The 19,299-nt window shown below is 46.9% G+C and overlaps 2 protein-coding genes across 2 annotated transcripts in view; one reads left to right on the forward strand and one right to left on the reverse strand.

Moving 5' to 3' along the window:
* Positions 1-1,127: 1,127 nt before the first annotated feature.
* On the reverse strand, positions 1,128-4,872 carry RPL6 (ribosomal protein L6). The gene is made up of 7 exons (XM_057378067.1): positions 4,809-4,872; positions 4,024-4,272; positions 3,835-3,933; positions 3,365-3,508; positions 2,436-2,484; positions 1,737-1,921; positions 1,128-1,320 (listed from the first exon to the last, which is right to left on the reverse strand). Exons 2-7 carry the CDS (start codon positions 4,270-4,272, stop codon positions 1,168-1,170), a joined length of 879 nt encoding a protein of 292 aa, XP_057234050.1. The 5' UTR covers positions 4,809-4,872; the 3' UTR covers positions 1,128-1,167.
* Positions 4,873-5,219: 347 nt separating this feature from the next.
* Positions 5,220-19,299, forward strand: part of PTPN11 (protein tyrosine phosphatase non-receptor type 11) — a 19,406-nt gene continuing 5,326 nt past the window's right edge. Inside the window, exons 1-10 of the mRNA XM_057378070.1 lie at positions 5,220-5,368; positions 9,611-9,733; positions 10,848-11,042; positions 12,047-12,239; positions 13,288-13,404; positions 13,861-13,974; positions 16,284-16,380; positions 16,870-16,949; positions 17,045-17,203; positions 18,847-18,978. Coding sequence (XP_057234053.1) covers positions 5,355-5,368; positions 9,611-9,733; positions 10,848-11,042; positions 12,047-12,239; positions 13,288-13,404; positions 13,861-13,974; positions 16,284-16,380; positions 16,870-16,949; positions 17,045-17,203; positions 18,847-18,978 — 1,224 coding nt within the window. The 5' untranslated portion in view covers positions 5,220-5,354. The remainder of the gene's footprint in view (positions 5,369-9,610; positions 9,734-10,847; positions 11,043-12,046; positions 12,240-13,287; positions 13,405-13,860; positions 13,975-16,283; positions 16,381-16,869; positions 16,950-17,044; positions 17,204-18,846; positions 18,979-19,299) is intronic.

The following is a 19,299-nucleotide window of genomic DNA, read 5'->3' on the forward strand; positions in this document are numbered from 1 at the left end:
AGCTCTCCCAGCCTGGTAATTATCAACAGGATGGTGGGAGAGCCGAGTGCTTTCATTTCCAGACACATTTTAACACCCACCAGCAGCAGACTATAGCCCCTTGATGCAAGCCAGGTATTCCACAGGTCTCCAAGCTCTTTCATTGCCTCTGGAGCACCCCAAACYCAATTCCTATTTCCCACTGAGCATTGCTTCCACCTCAGAAAACATTTTACTGCTCCCTTTTCTATCCCCCTTTTATGGAGCCCATATGAATTTGATGAAATCTCTATTTCTTGTCAAGTCTGACCCTGTTGGCTACTTCAGCTCCAAATTACTGGGCAGACAGATGGTGCAGTTACATAAACCTGGATTCCTGCAGAAGTCTGGCTAAGGAAGAGCTCCAGAGTGCCAGACTTGGTGATCTGTACAYCCCTTGTTTGTGTAAGAGCATTGATTTCTGCTGAGTTCAACACAGAGGAAACACAGGACCAACTTTCTCCACTCACTTGCAGCCAGTTTTGAGACAGGAGAAATTGTAGAGACTCTAGATGTCTCCCAGGATAGAAAAAATACTTCCCTTTCACAAAAAAAAGCTTGTTTTTGAACTGATTTCCAAGCATACAGAATTAAGAGAATGCTTTTCCTTTCTGTTCTAAGCAGATACATTCCTGACATCCCACAAAGATGAAGAACAGAAAAGGGACATACACTCCAAATTTTGTTAGTTTCAGGAATAAGTTATACTGCAAAATTGTGGAGTATTCCCAGCATTTGCACTTCAAAATCAAAGCACAGCTCCTGAAATACCTCTAAAAAGTTCTCTATTTGATAAGGTTAAACACAAGTATATTTTATCCAATTTTATCCAGATTTTAATCTGCACTGTGTCAGCCCAGCATTATCTGCTATTCCCAAAGCATAATGTGTTCCGGATCCATTCAGTTAAGAAAGCTGAATTCCTGTTTATATAAAAGTTTAAAAAATCCAACAACCATCACAAAACTGGAACAACCAAAACTCCTACACCTCAAATTTTGCACACTCCAAATTCTGGTCACTACCTGCAGCCCTACATTAACRTGCACTGCTAGAGTAGTGCAACACCTGCTGTTACACACTGCAATGAACACACCACAAATCCTTGCTATTTTTCCCTTGGAGTTTAATGTGGCGCTTCCAGAAGGCTCAGAAGACCAATTTGTGAGGATAAACTCCGTTTGAGAGAGAGAACGTGGACCGCAGGTACCCCCGGAGCTGAGGCACCTTCTTGATCCGTGCCAGGATCTGGGAATCCACGGCCTTCTGGTCTGTCTTGCGCTGCTCTGTCAGCTCGTATTTCTGCAAAGCACAAGAAACAACATTAAAATCCAGGGAGCAACTGCAGAATTTGCTAGAGAGAGGAAAACATTCAGGGCAAACTTTGAGTTTTGGTGTTTTCAAGAAACTTTTTCTCACTTTGTTCTAAATAATGGGAATGGTGTGGAGCACTGAAGCACCCCTTGGAACCAACACAGAAGTGTTTCCTGTGGTTTCAAAAACCACAATTTAACTGGAATAATCACTGCTYCTCTTCTGGTGAAGTACAAGCAGAAAAGAACCCCCAAATTTAAAAGAGGGTGTACCTCATTTTAATGGCATCACCTTGCTTTATTAATGACCACTTCAAATACAACTCTTTGTTTCCTGCTAATTCCCCCTCTCCAGCCTAACCTGGAGCATTCAGCAAGAACAAACCACCCTGCCCTTTCCCTTACCTCTTTCTCAGTGTCAAAGATCTCTCCCTCCTGGTGCTTGGGCTTACGCAGCCTCTTCTTCTTGAAGTAGGAATCAGTGAGATGCTTGGGAATTTTCACCCCAGTGAGATCCACCTTTGTGGAAGTGGCAATAACGAATTTCTGGTGGGCCCTGCGCAGAGGGACACGGTTGACAGCCAGGGGGCCTGAAGGCAGAGGAAGACAAGAGAGAACAAGGTCAGCTTTTCTGAAAACCACTGCTTTGAAGATGAATTTCTGGAGTCTATGTGATGACCAGTTCCTGCAGAATTGCCTACAGCTAAAATCTGAACAGTCAAAGCTTTCTAGAAATATAAAAATCTACTTCCTGAGCTMTTCCAGGTAGTCAGATACTGAAACTTAATTATGTTCCCTCCACTTCCCTGCAAACTCACAAATGCCAGAATCATTAAGGTTGGRAAAGACCAACAAGATCAYGAAGTCCAACTTTTTACTGATCACCACCTTGTAAACTACAGCAGAGCACTGAGTGCCACATTCAGTMATTTCTTGGACACCTCTAGCGGTGGTAACTCCGATTCCACACTGATGTGCCAAACCAATCACRTGCAGATCTGTTGTGCTACTCACTCCAAAGACAAACTAGAACTTTAAAAAAACCATTCCACATCCCCAGAATCCCCAAAGCAAAGATACCATCAAACTTCTGTAAGGTTTTACCTGTAACAAGCAGAAGGCCAGTATCAAGCTGCTTCAGGAACACGACACGCTGTAAAGAAATGGGATGTAACATCAATCCTCAGATCCCAGTGCTCCCATATCACAGCCAAACTGGGACTGAGCCACACTAGGCCTCTGTTACACAATGGTGAGGGTCAGCTGTACCACCCGAGGAGCTGCCACCCTGTGACCCAAACTCCAGYATTTCCAGGTACCTCCTCTCCAATTGAGCATAACTCTCCTTGAACTTCATCTCTCATGGCTGAGCATACTCCACTTTTATTTTCCCCCATCCTGCAGGATMGCAACAGCCATCCCATCACCCAAATCCCTTGTATGAGTTAAAGGCAGGAACTGGATAAAAGCCACAAAGACCCCCCCAGCATCACATGGTCAGAGCAATCCCTCACTTGTGCTTTGTTCTATCTGGTCAAGTTTTCCTTCTTTGAGGGCATTCTTCATGGAATATGACATCAAAGCCCAAGAACTCAAGAAAATAAAGGATGCCCATTGTATTGGTGACCATCTTGAGGCTGAAAACCCAATATAACAATCCAGTGTTACCTGGGTAATTATATTAAAAATGATAAACAGTAATTTTTCTTTTGCATTAACTATTGTAGGAAAAGTTTTTGTTTGCTGCTGCAGCAACACAAACAGGCACTGGCTCTGCTGCTCTGCACTGCAGCAAGACTCCTTTCATTTTGTCCAAGCAACTGGCTGAGCCTGTTTTACTTCCAGCTCTGTGAGAACAAYCTTAATTTAATAAACATTTAAACTCTGCCTCCCCTAAAGGCTGGACAAGGAGAATACTCAGACAGATGTCACAGATTTGCACCCAGCAGCTGAGCAGGATCCTGGTGCCATCAGCTGGGAAATGCAGGTTATCTGAAATGCTGCCAAGCCCCTGTGGCAGCAGCTGTGCCCACCTTGCCACGGTGCCGGCCGGTGAGCAGGATCAGCACCGTGCCAGGGGTGATGGATGCCCGCAGGCGCCGCTTGTGCTCACAGAACGGCTTCTTGCCGTGGCTCAGCAGCTTCCGGGGAACGTCCTCCGTGGGGTAGTACCTGGGCTGGGAAAAGAGGAGAAACACCTTATACTACCTGTGTTCCACAGCAAAGAAACTCCTCACTAAGATTCTCCCCATAGCTCAGTTTTCTGAAGGATTCCTGCTGCAGCTAGTGCTTAGGGGACACACTGAAGGAATATTTGTGTGTGCTTCCACCTAACCACAGCATTCCCCTCTGAATCCCCACCATCTCCCAAGAATGTTCAGTCTGTACTCAAGGAAAGCACTACCAACAGTGAAGCACAGCACAGGCTGAGGACCCTACATCACCCCAGGCACGAGGCTCATCACCCAGCCCAAACTGTGAGCATCCCAGTGCTTTTCCATACCATTTTCCGGATTTTAACCACCCGGCTGCCTCCATTCTTGTCTCCACCCACTGGCTTAGTGATGGTGGCACGGGGCATCTCCTTCTTCTTCTTCTCTATCTGTGTGCAAAGAACAGGGAAAACTCAGGACACTTCAAAACAGAGTCACCCCAACAAACCTGATTAGTCCCACAGTGCTTCCCATCCTACCTTTGTCTCTGGGGCCGTGTACTTGCGTTTGTACAGGGCTTTCCTGGCATACATGGCTGAGCGGGAATACCTCCCGATGCCCCGGGCCAGGACGGGGTTACGGCTGGCATGGTACTTCTTCACCCTCTTCTTCTTGTCCCCTGCTGCTTTCTGACTCTTCTGCTCCGCCGGCTTCTTCTCCCCTGCCTTCTTCTTGGCCGGCTTCTTCTCAGCTGGCTTCTTCTCCGCGGGCGCCTTCTCACCCGCCATCTACGATCACAGACAGCAGGGATAAGGGTTCGTAACAGAGCAGASAAAACAAAAGAATGCGAAAGATCTTTCTTCACACTTTTCTAGTAGCCGTCAGCCAGCTGCTCCGGCCGTGGCTGACCAAGCACTGCTCCCTGCGCGCCCCTTCATGACTTAAAATGCTCCTGCATGCTGGTTAAAACAGCTCAAGCGCACATTCAAGCGCTCCTCGGTGGGAAGCCCGTGGCAAACATGCCCCGAGCGTGCAGCCGCCTCTGCCCGCTCGGGACTGCCCCGGCCCTGCCCCAGCGGCCTCTCCCATCCAGCCCCAACCCAGTTCCCGGGAGGCTTCGGCGCGGCCTCCGCATCCCGCCGCGGCCTGGCCCGCCCGGAGCGGCGACACTCCCGCTCCTCCCATTCCCGCGCCCATCCGGGCCCCCGCGCCTCCCCGCCGCACCCCGAGGCTGCCGGTCCGCGCCTGTGACCGCGGCGRGCGGATGGCCGCGGATGGAGCGCGRAGGGCCCGGCGCTGATCGCMGCKRCTCCGCCATCCTCACCTTCCGGGGGAGCAAAAGGAACTCACATCCGGGTGCGCGGGCTAAGGACAGCGCGGCGTCTGACGTCAGCGCGCCGCGCGGGGCATCATGGGATTCGTAGTCCGGGAGGGTCCGCGCTGCCCGGGGCACCCCGGGGTCACCGGCGAGGGGGACACCAGACCCCGCGCCCGCTCCGGGAGCTGCGGGACTCCCGGCCCGGAGAGCGGCCCCGCCGCGCCGCCACCGCTTAACCCGCGTCCCCTCGGGGCACGGCCGGCTCCGCGCCCTGCCCTGTGCGCGGGCGATGCTCCGGTGCCGCGGTGCTCCGGTGGCGGGGGTCCCGCAGCCCCCCGGGCGGAGCGGCGGCGCGGGGCGGGGCGCGGCGCGGGGCGATGACGGCGCGGGCGGTGACGCGGGGCGGGCCGCGCCGCGCTCGCGGGCCCGAGGCCGCCGTTGTTCGCGCTCCCCGCAGCGCCCGAAGGCCGCGGCCCCGCCGGGACCCCCATGTGAGCGGCGGGCGGCGCGGGGGGGCCGGCGCACCGCGACCCGCCGGGGCCACGGGGGAAGATGACATCGCGGAGGTGAGGCGGGAGCGGCGGCGGGGCCGGCGGGGAGGGCGGCGGGCAGGGGCCGCTGCTTCTGGGGCGCCTCCGCGCCCGCTCGCGGGGGCTGCGGGAACGGAGCCGATCCCCGCGGACGGGCGGCACCCCCGGGATCCGCCCCGGCAGCGCACACCCTGCCCGTTCCCGGGGGGATGGCTCCACTCCTCGAGCCCCTTCCCGTGGGGATGTCCCCCTCCTGTACCCCCACCCCGTTCATTCCCGGGGGATGTCCCCACTCCCGGATCCCGTTCCCGGGACAATCTCCCGGGGGTGAAGGAGTCCCGGTGGTTTCCAGTCCCGYCGATCCCGATCGGTGGCCGGAGCTGCCCGGTGCCCCTGGTCTGGGGAGGTTCAAGTGAGTGTCTCTATGGAGCACGGAGGGATGAATTGATCGTGTRTGGGATCCCCTGGGGTTCGTGTTCCACCGAGGGCCGGTACCGCGGATTTACCGACCCTAAAACGTGACCCAGCTACAAAACGAGTGTTCCTGAGCTCCCCACACCTGGGCTCTTAGTTATGAGCATTCGCTATAATTTCACACCATTGTGGCACTGTTAAAGCACCGTGAAAAACAGCGAATCCACTRGTTTTGCAGTAGCTTCTCACTGTCCTTAGTCTATTTTGATATCTGTCTGGTATGGGTGTCCTTTTGGGCTCAGAGATTTGGGTGAATGTTGAGAAGTTATTATCACAGAAAAGAGTATAAACGTATTTAATATATTTAATCCTTTTTAACGCACCTATTCTGAGGTTTGTGGAATCTCAGAATGGTTTGARTTGGAAGGRACCATAAAKCTCATCCCATTCCACCCCMTRCCAYGGGCAGGGACATYTTCCACTATCCCAGKTTGCTYCAAGCCCYRTCCAACCTGGYCTTGGACACTTCCAGGAAYRGGGCAGCCACAATTTCAATCGATTCACCTCCATAAGTAATACCTATTTAATTATAATTCCTCCAAGGGTAAGTTGTCCTCTCTCCTGCTCAAGATGGTTAATCTGGATGAGTTGATTTCAATCCATGGCCATTTATATTTGGGTTTTTTGTGCTATATGGAGGATTTTTACTCTGTTTTGGGGTGTCTGGATGTGTCTCTGCTCACACTGGGAACAAGGATACAAGTTACCTTTTGGAAACATTATGAACATCCTGCTTGCCAGGAATAATCCTGTTACTTTGCTCAGAGCTCTAAACTGTAACTTGTGAGGGAGACTGAAAAAAAGATGAGAAATATCAACTGATGAGCCTATAAATAGGAGTAATTAAAGTACCCGTCAGCACATCCCTGGTGCTGTGATTGTGACAGCTGAGACAGAACCSATTTCATCCCTCCTGCTCCAGCAAAGGTGATTAAAAAACCCAATCGCAGCATGGAAAAATGTATTGATTTATTTCTTTTCGTTTGGTAAGAGAGAAATGTGCTGGCAGTGTGTGACTTAGGGAACACAGATCCTGCTGGGCTTTGCTGGACCATGATAACAAAAAAAGGGATAATTGTGGGAAGGATGGATTTCCCACCTTGGGTTTTTTTTTTCACCAGAAGGTTCCTTGTTTTGCTGATACCCCCTTRGCTTTGTAAATGAGCCTGGTTACTCTCCTACCGACATTTCCACCTTGCTTGGAACTAATTAGGGATTGGGAACGCTGTATTCCAAACCCTTGAGTGGGAATTGCTGCGGGAGGGGTGCTGAGGAGCCAGTTTGACCGAGAGCGTGGGTTTGGGTGACTTCTGTGATTGTATTTACTGCCCTTGGCCGGGGCAGCTCTGCACCTGCTCCCGCAGGGATGGGGAAGGGAAAGCAGGATAAAAAGCCCAAAATGCATTCCATCCCTATAAAAGGAAGCGTGAGAGCAGGTCCTGCTGGGGGTGGTGGCACTGGTGAGCRCTGTGCTGTCCCCTCCCAGCCGGGAAAGGCTGCAGCCCCAAGGTTGGGAGCACAAGGGATGGCAGCACTTCAAGGAGGATCCAGCTCCCGGCCGGAACCGCGGGCAGGGATCACTGACACCCCCATTCTGCTATTTGGGGTGGCTGACAAATGCAGCTTCCTACTCAAAGCCAAAAATACGGAGCTGAGGGAGCAGGAGGACAAGGCGCCAGCACAACCAGAGTTACATAAAGGGCGAGAAACCCTCCCTGGCTTTGGCTTTTGCCATCTTTATGTGGATGTGGCGGGGAAATTTTGGGGTTTGACCCATCTGTCTTGTGTTTAACCTCTCCTTTAAATGCTTGTTAAATAATGAGTTATTTATAATCGCCTCTGTACATAAATTATTGTTTTTCCTTCGCTTTAAAAACCTCACAGCTACTTCCTTAAGGTTTAGGGTGGCATACAGAAGAAATTCCATTGGTCAAAGTTTATGGAATGTCATTATAATAAATCTGGAGAACCAATCCTAATAATTTCCCCTCTGCCTGTTTATAATTTTTTTTATATAAACTCCCAAACTTACCAAGCTTTCTCTCGATTCCAGTGTGTATTATAAAGTCTTGTGATCTGCTCATATTATTACTCAAATTATTACACAAATTATTACTATTATTTACTTTTTTGGGGGGTTTTTTTGTTTGGATTTTTTTGGTATTTTCACCCAATGGAAGTAAAATTTTGAGGAGGGAAATGTGGTAAATAGATGATCACCTTCTGCAGGCAACCTGTTGTAGGCTGAAATGCRTTATTTAATGTTGAGTTCATCCCAGGTACTGATGCTTGTGTGGTTTCTTTTGTGACAACTTTCCTTGACCTTTGAATAATCATTAGATAAATGTAACATTATTAATTAGTGCATTCCCATTTGCTGTGATAACTTGGAAGTRTTTTTGAATAGTTTTTTCCATGCCACTTGGATAAATTTGATATTTTCTGTGTTGTTCTTCAGTGAAAGATTGGGGCTATTCACTGGATTTTCTTGGTGCAAGAAGAATATTATTAACTAGGGGGAAAAAAAGAYAAGAGTCACAAGAAAATTCCCACAATTTATTTCTAAAACGGATCCTAATTCCCATTTGAATGTCTTGCTAGAGATCTGGATTTTCTAGAATCCTAAAACTCCAGAACATTTCTGAAGAGAATGGTCTGGATAAGGCTTTGGTAGGAATACTGGCAGCTTTTCAGTAGAGAAGGAATTGCTGCAACAATTGAAATAATAACCCTAAATTTAGACCTGTGCTCTGACATTTTGCTTATTTAGCAATTTGGCCTGAAATGCTGACTGGATGGGGAAGGATCAGGAATGCTGTTCAATTTTTCTGATTATAACACTCCCGTACCTGTGATGAGACTGATTGTGGAGTTTTTATTAAATATTTTACCGTACTTTGGCAAAACCTAGAGATGCACAAAGAGGAGAAGGCTCGGTTTAACCCTGTGAGGGTTTAACTCTGAAAATTAAAGGTGATTTTTAATTGCTGAAGGTGACAGAACTGGCCTTGGGGTGCTCACATCCCTGCTCTGATGGTTTATTTTTAGAATTTGGCTTCTCAAATCCTCCCCCAAGTCCTTTTCRTGCAGAACTCGCTCGGGGCTGCAATAAAAATGGGTAAATTCCAGATAAGAGCAGAGGCAGTGGTGACACCGAGTGGCTCCAAATAAGTCTCCAAAGTCAATGCCAGAGGTGGGGACAGGGACCTGTTGGCCACAGCCCAACCCCAGCTCTGCCTGGGCTCTGGGATAGTCATTGAGGGCATTTGGTGGGTGGTGAGGATCAATGGGAGATTCCTCGGGGGTTGTATTTAAACGGGACAGATCCGACCCCAGCTCCACATTCCCGGCAGGAAGAGCAGTGGGGTGTCCACGCGGGGAGTTCCTTCCTGACCCCCTCAGCTGTGCCCTCAACCATGAGGTTTTGTTCAGCTTTTAACCTTCAAAATGTTGTCGAGTGTCACTTTGGATGTTTTGTTTTATTTTTAGGTATTTTTCCTGTTTGTCTTTCAGTTTCTTTGTGCGCTGTGTTTTCCTGGAGTGAGGAAATACCACTTCTGGTCTGTGTTTATGTTGTGTACCTTTGATACCATTTTAACCCAGGCAGAGTGTGTGTAAGAGTAATTCTCAGGCTTACAAAAAAATTACAATATATCAACTTGTAATATGAAACAAATAATGAGTGGAAATTTTATTAATTTAGGTACAAAACTCAGCTTGGGAGCTGTCGGATTGCTCAGCGTGASTTAACGCTGAAAACCCGCTGTTTGTTTATTAACATCCTTTATTTTTAATCTCTTCTAGATGGTTTCATCCAAATATCACTGGGGTGGAGGCAGAAAACCTGCTGTTAACGAGAGGAGTCGATGGCAGCTTCCTGGCACGGCCCAGCAAAAGCAACCCAGGAGACTTCACACTCTCCGTTAGGTGAGTCTGGGTCTTCCCAGTCTTTCCCCAGGTTGGTAATAATGTTAATTTTCTGCTGTTCTGTGGAGAAGGAGCTGTGGATGAACTTCTTGGAGGAGGTGAAAGAATGCACGGATCAATTTTTGGTGGTGTCCGCTTTTCCCTCTTTTTTTCCCCCATTTTTCCTGAAGAACTTTTCAAATAGTTTCACCCAGCTCTAGGTTGAAGGGGGGTGAATTCTGATTTTACAGCAAGACAACAAAATATCAGAAATAGCCTGATAGTAACATTGCTTTTAGCCCTTTAGGAATCCATTTGATAAGCCAGCTGGAAGTAGCAGAGGTGTTGGGAATTCGTGATCCAGCAGGAAATCCAGACTCTCCTCACACAGGAAAAGTCAGCAAGTTTTTCAGGGCAACTGTGGCTTTTTCAGCTTCCAAAATAGGCCTTTTGTGACAGTTGTCCCCTGACGCCGTGTGGCAGGGATRGGGAAAAGACAGCAAGAGGAAGTAGATAAAGGAAAAGGGAAAAGTGGGATTGGTGATAAGAGTTGTGCTGCTCGGATACTTGTGAGATAACGGCCCTTGTGGCACGGGAGGGGATTCCTGCTGGCAGCTGCTCTTCCTTCATCTCTGAGGCTGAGGGAGAGACCTTGGGATCGGGTGGGAATTCTGGAGAAAGCAGCAAACCAGCTCGGGGGGTTCCCTCTGTGTTGTGGGTTAAGGTTTCTCCTTTTTTATTTCCTTTCTTGAGGAATTTTTCTTTCCCATTTTGTTGCTGGGATACGCTGTGTTTCAAACCAAAACACTCTGCAATGCTGGATCCCTCTCACCCTCCACCCTAGTGCCTCTRTGTGGAATTCTGTGTGGAAATGAGGGATTTCTGGTGGGGTTTGTGAGGGTTTCCAGCACAGAATTGTTTCCCTGGGAGCAGAGAAGCTGAAGCAGAGGGGCAGTAGCTCAGTTCCTCTGCGATAATTCAGTGCTGGAATTGTGAGGATGGATTTCTCCACCTCGGGCAGTAGAACCCCAAACACAAAAGTGATTGATTGATTGATTGATTGATTGATTGATTGATTGATTGATTGATCAGCTGACCTGGCAGGGATTGTTTTGTCCTCTCTTTCAAACACCAGACGAACTGGAGCTGTCACCCACATCAAAATCCAGAACACAGGTGACTACTATGACCTCTACGGGGGAGAGAAGTTTGCCACGCTGGCAGAGCTGGTGCAGTATTACATGGAACACCACGGGCAGCTCAAGGAAAAGAATGGAGATGTCATAGAGCTGAAATACCCCCTCAACTGTGCTGATCCCACATCAGAAAGGTCAGAGGAGTGTTGGAAGCTCAGTGTCCTGCTTGTTAATAAATGCTGTGTTTATCCCTCAGTCTCTCTGGGAAAAGGGTGGATGCAATCTTGGATCCATTTCAGGGAGGTTCCTTGCAAAATGTGGTTAAAGGTGAAGCAATCCAAGCCTCAGAACCTGTTCCCTTCAGCATTCTTCCTTGGGTGGGACAGGGCTGAAAAAGAGGGAGTAATTCTGTTTATTTTTACTGGGAGAATGTTTAATTTGGAGAAGTTCTCCTGATGCTGTTGCTACAAGGAATTCCCAGGGATATTTCTGAGCATCACTTTTTGTGCTTTCTCTAGCAGTGGGTAGAGAGTGAAGGCCATAAAAACCCTCAAATTTTTCAAAACTCYTGTTTTGAGGAACGTGGTTAAGAGRGAGAATTTGAAACTCTGGATTTGAGGAAATGTCAAGGGTCAGAGCTAAACCTGTTTATTCCTAGAAGTGAAAAATCAAGGAAAAATACTCAAACAAGTTCTCTCACTCCTCAGAATGGCATAAGAGAGGTGGGGAGGATCAATGCTTTTCTGGCCCTGTTTTCTGAAGAGTTGGGATTGCTGGGGTTATCCTGTCCAATTCCTAATGGGATGGAAGGGTGAGGTCTCAAAACTGTGAAGCTCTCACAAGTTTAGCAGGAAAGTTTAGTGAAGGAGATGAAGGATAAACACCTTGGCTGAGGGGAAGGTGCAGTGTGACCTGGTGTTTATTGGAATTTATTAGTATTGCTGTGAAGGATCCAAATCAAAGCTTCACTGGAAATTTGTGTGAAATTCCATGGMAGTGCTTTGAAGTGTTTCTGTTCTCACTAGGCTGCACCTGCACACTTCAGAGGCTTATTTTATTTATTATTTTTATAAACTAAGTTTTCCTTAGACCTGTCCACTGCTGAGTGAACGGAAGGATTTAATTTTTATAATAAAACAAGTGGATTCAGCTGGAATGCTAAACAAGGTGTCTCCCTCTGTGTCCCTTTTATTTCCAGGTGGTTTCACGGGCATCTCTCTGGGAGAGAAGCCGAGAAACTCTTGACAGAGAAAGGYAAACACGGCAGTTTCCTGGTGCGGGAGAGCCAGAGCCACCCTGGGGACTTTGTCCTTTCCGTGAGGACGGGGGATGACAAAGGAGAGAGCAACGATGGCAAATCCAAAGTGACACACGTCATGATCCACTGCCAGGTGGGAAAAGCAGGGAATCCTTGGGGCTCTGTGTCCCCCCTTTCCCTGGGGGTGCTGTAGGATCAAACTGATTCCTTTGATAGAATCCAAATTCCAGCAGGGATTGTTTTTTGGGGCTGCTTGGCTGGCTGAGCGGCTCCTGCTGGGAACATTCTGGCTCAAATCCCATTTTGCTGTGCTCAGGGAGCCTTTGCAGTCTCCTGGATGGATTCAGTGGAAATAGGAGTGATTGGATAAATGGAGATCCATCCCCAGATGTCTCTCTCCTGTCAGATCAGGCACTTACACCTGATAGATGATCAACAGTCTGTGAAAACGAGTGTTCGCTCTGAGGAATGCCTTGAAATCTRAATCTTCCATTTAATATAAGGCAGTTCTTCACTGAAATGTTATTAAATTACAGTTTTGATATTTCGTGTATATGCCCATGGGTTGCCACTTAAAAAMATAATCATAGATTTTAAAAAATGACAGATTTTTGTCGCTGTTGTGCCAACAGGCAGTGCAACAACTTAATTGTATAAAAACACCTAAAATYCAGTAACAGGAGTAGTTTGGAGGTAGAAATGGCCTAGCAGGACTGAATATTTTTATATACCAGAATATTTTTATTTTTTTCAAAAAAACACTTTCTCATTTGCCAATAGCATTTATATTTCTGAGGAAAATCCTTTGGCACTGCTTCCTTAAAATCAGGATGGTGCCAGGCAGCACAAACCTGTCAGGGCCTATTGACACACTCAATTTTGGAAATCAATTCAAATTCCTAATTCYTGGATTCTCATCCTGTAACTCCAATATTCACTTGAGCAGCCTGGACCCCAGTACAGAGGGAATCAGCTCTCTATAAAAGAAGATAAACTGATTTTCAAGATAGCAAAAAGGGAATGTTTTTCTGTTTATTAAATCTCTATCCTTTAGCAGGAGGATTTTAATAGTCTTCTATGCATAATTTTAAAGATTATTTCTGATTATATCTGATTATTTCAGCCTAAAGGTGATGGTAGGAACTGCATTTATTTATTTTGAGGAGTGTTTGTCTTCCCAGGATCTCAAATACGATGTCGGTGGAGGGGAGAAGTTTGACTCGCTGACAGATCTGGTGGAGCATTACAARAAGAACCCCATGGTGGAGACTTTGGGCACTGTGCTGCAGCTCAAACAGGTGAGTGGAAGGAGAGGGAACCCCTGAGCTCTGCCATCTCAGGGATGTGATGTTGGAATGCAGTTTTTCCCTGTTTTCTGTGAGACTTTTTCTTTYCYGAGRCAAAAAGTGAAGAATTAAACTTGGTTAAATGGGTGAGGAAGCCATTTAAATGGGAACAGTTTTTATTAATCTTGTGAAGGGATGGAGTGTTACCTCTGATGTGCATTTCCTGGTGTCACTATGGTCTGTAGGGATTTCAGGCCAAATCCAGAAATTAGACAATTTAATATATTAAATTAAAAACCGCGAAACTCCAACATCAGTTGTTCACCGTCCCCTTCCACACTGCCCTTTGCTTGAATTCCAAAATTCTGGCTCCTAAAATTCCCATTAAAACACCCTTAGCTTTGGGGATTTGTGTTTGAATTGCCTTTTCCTGGTTGTTTTTTTTTTAACTCCCTGTGTGTCCCGCAGCCCCTGAACACCACGCGCATCAACGCCGCCGAGATCGAGAGCCGTGTCAGGGAGCTCAGCAAACTGGCAGAGACCACGGATAAAGTCAAGCAGGGCTTCTGGGAAGAGTTTGAGGTAATTCCTTACACCGTCCCAAGTGATGTTTCCTCCGGTGTTCAATCAGTGCAGGTTGGGTTTTGCCTCTCTGGCCTTTCCTCCTCTCCTTCACTTCCGATCCCTGTTCTTGCTCTCATCTCTGGGGGTGGGAATTTTGCCAGCTCCACTCTTGTGGATTGAAATATTTCCTTTTTTTTTTTTTATTTTTTCCTGATTCTGAGAGTGCTTTTTATCCAGTCCCTGACAATCTTCCCTCATGTATACTCCTGTCTCTGTCCCCAAAGGACAATCCATCGAGTTCCTTCTGCTGGTTGGGAAGTTGGGAACCATTTCTTTAGAAAAACTTCCATTTCTCAGTCAATGCATTGCCCTTGTCCTTGTGGCTGTTTGATCCTCGTTTTTGAGGATTTTAAAGCCTCTGTGAAATGGGATAATGGAATGATTTGAGTTTTGAGGGACCTTAAATCCCATCCCATCCTATGCCCTACCATGGGCAGGGACCTTAAATCCCTTATCCCAGGTTGGTTCAAGCCCCGTCCAGCCTGGCCTGGAACACTCCAGGCTGGATAAAATGAGCTGCTTTGTACCTCACACACACAAAACCACCAGTGGAGTCTGGAATTCCACCAGCAGGTGGCAACAGGAAACTGGGAAGTGCTGAAGGAGCCCCAGAGAGGCYGATTTRGGCTGGTTTGAGAAACTTCTTGGAYAGTGATGGATTTGCAAAGCAAYGATTCTTGGAGAAAACCCCTTGGATCAGAAATATCAATTAGTTAAATGTGCTGTCCAGCGTGCTCTGATTATTGCCAGGAGAAGGAAAAGAAATCCACAAAAAGTGAAGGAATCAGCACAGATCTCTGTGAGGAGAATATCAGATGGTGAACTCATGGCAGTGAGAAATTACCAAATGAGGATTAAGCTTTCCCCTTTCTCTTTCCAGAGAGAGGGGCCAGTCCTGGATCCAGGGCTGCTGAATGGTYGGAATTCCCTCTGGGGAGGGAAGGAAGTGGGCAGAGGCCGTGTGTGTGTGGGCAGGGATTGTTGTTTTGGCAAACCATAACTGAGCCATTCATTCCCAGCTCTTTGCTGCACTTGCTGATTTTTCTTGGAGTGGATTTCTCAGCAGGGCTTTAGCAGCAAAGTGTTTTCCTTACAGAAGAAAAAGTAAAATCAGTGAAGGATTTTACCTGTGAGACCTCACACTTCCCTTTCCCCTTCACAGCTGGCACTGAGGTCAGCACTAACCCTGTTTTTTGGGAATAAAACCCTCTGCCAGCAGTTGGAGTGCCCTGCTTTTCCATTCCCCTTTTCCATTCCATCCCAGCTGTCCCCCGTGGTGGCAGGAGCAGCAAAAACACTCCAGGTTGTCCATGGATCCCTGGCTGAGCTGTTGAAGAGCTGCCAGCCCAGATGGTGAATTTAAATTACTTATCTCCAGGCAGGAATGAGCCTCTTGTCCCAGGAACCTCCAGACAGGAATGCTGACAGTCCTTGTAATGTTTTTCCTTCTGAAAAATGGTGATTTCTGAGCTTTAAGCACTGGGATGTTGTAGTGAAATCGAGGAGGATATTCCAGATTTATGGATGTGCTGTTCCTGCTCTGAATGGGCTTGCTGGGAGTCGCTGCTGCTCGTGGATTTCTCCTCAGGGATGCTCCAAGCAGTGATAATTAACTCTGAGGAAGGAAGATGTGGTTTCCACACTCTTAATTGCTTCAATTCTTTAACTTGCTGGGAAAGTTGAGCTCTCRGTCCTTTTGCCTGGCATTCCACAGGCAGTGCTTTGTGAGGATGTTTTCTGTCCTTTGTCACAAGCTTGAAAYTTTGCATCTTTTCCATTTCTTTTGCTTTCCTTGGCTTTAGGATGAGCCTGATTATCCAAGGTCATTAAATGAGGGAGCATCAGACTGGAATTGGAGTGAGGAAAGGTGCCTGACAYGGCCAAACTTTGAATAAAAACAGGAGTCTGAAGGGCAGGAATGGCGAGGGGAGCAGCTTCCAAAGCTTGGGTGCTCCTTTCAGTGGGGCCAGAACTGCTTTGGGGATGAAAACTTGGAGCAAAACATCAGGATCTTGGTTCYTCCAGCTCCAGGGAGATTTGGGAGAAAGTAGGTTTGGGAAATGATGGAATTGCTGCTGTCCCTGGGACATTGTGTTCCAGAAATCCCCACTCCAGGGTTCTTCTGCACTGGGATATTTTATGGATAACCCCATTTCCAGTCACCTAATGCCCCTCTCCTCCCTTTTCCCTGGGAGAAAGGATTGCTGTGTGATGGACAAGTCCATGCTCTGCTTTTCCTGAGCCCCCTGTTTGTGCTTTACCCTCAGACCTTGCAGCAGCAGGAATGCAAACTCCTCTACAGCCGTAAGGAAGGGCAGCGCCAGGAAAACAAGAACAAAAATAGATAYAAAAACATTTTACCCTGTGAGTATTGATCCTTCGTTGCCATTTAATGTTGCCCTGGTTTATTTTCTTCATTAATACAAGGTTAATTAAGCACCACTGGGCTTTGGCTTTTCTTTAATGATAATTTCCTGTCTTATCAGGATTATTCTGCAATTTCCAATTTGGGTTCAAACATTTGCACTTCGTATATCTTTTCAATATTATTTTTTTATCTTCAGCTTTCATTCCAAAACCTCACGTCCCTCAGCTGTTACTCAACAGGCTGAAATCCTTAAATTTAAGAGGATTAATTTGAGGGGACAAAACAGCAACGTGCAAATCCTGAGGCTTTGCCTTGCCTWAGTGTTTGATTGTCCCTGGACTCCTGAGTTTCCAGGACATGGTTTGGTCCAGCAAAAGAAGCAATTTGGAATATTCTAATCACTAATTTACTAAATTTGGTGATTATTAATAGCTCCTGTGTGTTCACAGCTGTAGGGCACTTAACATCTGTGTGTGTTTTTGCAGTTGATCACACCAGAGTTGTTCTCCACGAYGGTGATCCCAATGAACCCGTTTCAGACTACATCAATGCTAACATTATTATGGTGAGTCTATTCCCATCCCATCCCACAGCTCCTCTTCCCTAAATCCAAAGGAATCTTGTCACCAATTATTGAATTGCTTTCGTTTTTCCCTCTAGCCTGAGTTTGAAACCAAGTGCAACAACTCGAAGCCAAAAAAAAGCTACATTGCTACTCAAGGCTGCCTGCAGAACACAGTGAATGATTTCTGGAGGATGGTGTTCCAGGAGAATTCCCGAGTTATTGTCATGACCACAAAAGAAGTGGAAAGAGGAAAGGTAAAGCCAGAGCTCAGCTGTCTCCTGGATCTTTTTTTTGGTCTTTGTGAAGTTCTGATAAAGGGACAGGATTTGTGTTTCCTTCCTGAGAATTCAGTGAAGGAGGGAGAAGCTCCCAGTGATATTCTTTGTTTTGGAGATTATGGGGTTGTTTTGGCTGAATTGACTTGAATAAACCTTTCTTTATTCAAGTTATTAATTTTTTTAGAACCTCCTGAATAGCCTCTGCTCCTCTGCAGTTTCTCCATTATTCTTCCCAAAGTTTCCTCAGCCCTTTTGCTGGAGAAAACACTTTAATATCTGATTATTCCATCCGTGCTGCATTGATTATTCTTTCTTTACCCTTGATTGTTTTTTGATGTCTATTGCTCTTCTTCAAGAATTGCAAACACTGGTGCTGATACCAAATCAAAGTGTTTTTATCTCAGGCCAAGCTGCTTCCAGAGCTGCAGGAAGGAGAGAATCCTTTGCAGCAGAKCTGCCTCCAATTGCCTGAGGAAGGGAGGAACTGTGGAACATCCCAGCTCTGCACCGAGTCTTGGATCTGTTTTAAAGTGCAGAAACAGCAAATCCTTAGAAATTAAAAGAGTGGTGTTTTGGAGGCAGTTCAGCAAYCCCTCCGGCAGAGCGGAGCTTATTTTAACACCGTGTCGCAGTTCAGACTTGCTCTACCAACTGCTCAGAGCTCTGTGCTGAAAACTGCAAGTTATTTCTGCTGGTACCCCCAAAAYTGGTGTATTTSCTTTAGTTTCTCCCCCTGTGACAGRGAAAAAGGGYAAAAATRKKGGGGAAWMWYYTKGKKSCYYMRKKGGSMMWGTGTTCAACCACCTTGGGCGGGCAGAAGAGTTCCCTGGGCTGTGTTTTGTCCTGGATATTCAGGATAACTGCATTCAGACCCTATTTGTCTGTAGGATTTGGTGTTTGGGTTGTGCCTGCTCGTGCTGGAGGCTGCTCCTACAATCATTCCTGCTTTGATGCTGCGTTCCCAGGAGTTGCCCCTTCCTGCTCTGTCACAGGAGCCAAATGCAAGTGCTGATAGGTGAATCCATTCCTCAGTGGATGGAATTTATCCCTGGRCAGAGATAATCTCGATGGAGGAGCAGCACATCAAAACTTTCCATTTTAGAAATTTTGGAGCCCTGAACTGCTTCCTCTGCAGGAGCCTGAACTCTCTTTGGTGATGGAATCAGAGCTGTGCCAGCCCTTCCTGCTCCGAGCCATGGAAAATCAAACATCCCAAGATTTATTTCCACTAGAAATGATTTATATCTTTGACTTGTATTTATTTTGTAGGGTTTGGGCTGTGGAAGAGCAGAACTCTGCTGAAATTCTGTATTTTGAGCCCTGTGGCTGGGGTTACAAACCCCAGGATTTTAATCTCCAGGTTTTGAAAATATCCAGGCTCAAAATATCCCAAAAGGTGCTAAAAGRAGAAATTGCCTGTACCTGTCTGAAATTATCCGGTGTTTGTTATGGAGAGGAGAAAACTTCCCATTAAAATGTTCTTTACCTCGTCAGCTGATCATCCTCTGTGGATTCTGAAATGAAAGCTTCAGAATTGTGTCAAGCAGCCTTTTTTTTCCTGCCTGATTATTCCTTTTTTTCTGTTTTTTTTTAAATATTTTTATTTTGAAATCTTGCAGAGTAAGTGTGTCAAGTACTGGCCGGATGAATATTCCCTGAAGGAATACGGAGTGATGCGCGTCCGGAATGTGAAGGAGAGYGCAGCGCACGATTACACCCTGAGAGAGCTGAAACTTTCCAAAGTTGGCCAGGTGAGCACCAGAGCAGCTCTGTCCTTTTAGTTCAGCTTATTGATCACAAAGGAAAAATAAAAAATAAAAAACAGGAATAGCCCATTTCTTTGGGATCAATAAAAGCACTCGGAGATTAAGAAGTGGAGCTCTGCCTTTCTTTGAAGCTCCACGTTTAGTTCCATCCATCTCTCTCCGTGCCCTTGGGATAATTGAAGATTCTCCTACCTAAGCAGCTTTTGGCAGGAGAGGCAGCGCTGCAGAGCTTGGGGGGAAATCTGGGAAGAGGGATAAAGCTTTGAACTGAGGACACTTCAGTCCAGGCAGGCATTTCCTCCTCCT

Source organism: Malurus melanocephalus, unplaced genomic scaffold (genome assembly GCF_030028575.1).
Source record: "Malurus melanocephalus ecotype Western Australia unplaced genomic scaffold, MMel_1.1 scaffold_340, whole genome shotgun sequence".
Taxonomy (NCBI): domain Eukaryota; kingdom Metazoa; phylum Chordata; class Aves; order Passeriformes; family Maluridae; genus Malurus; species Malurus melanocephalus.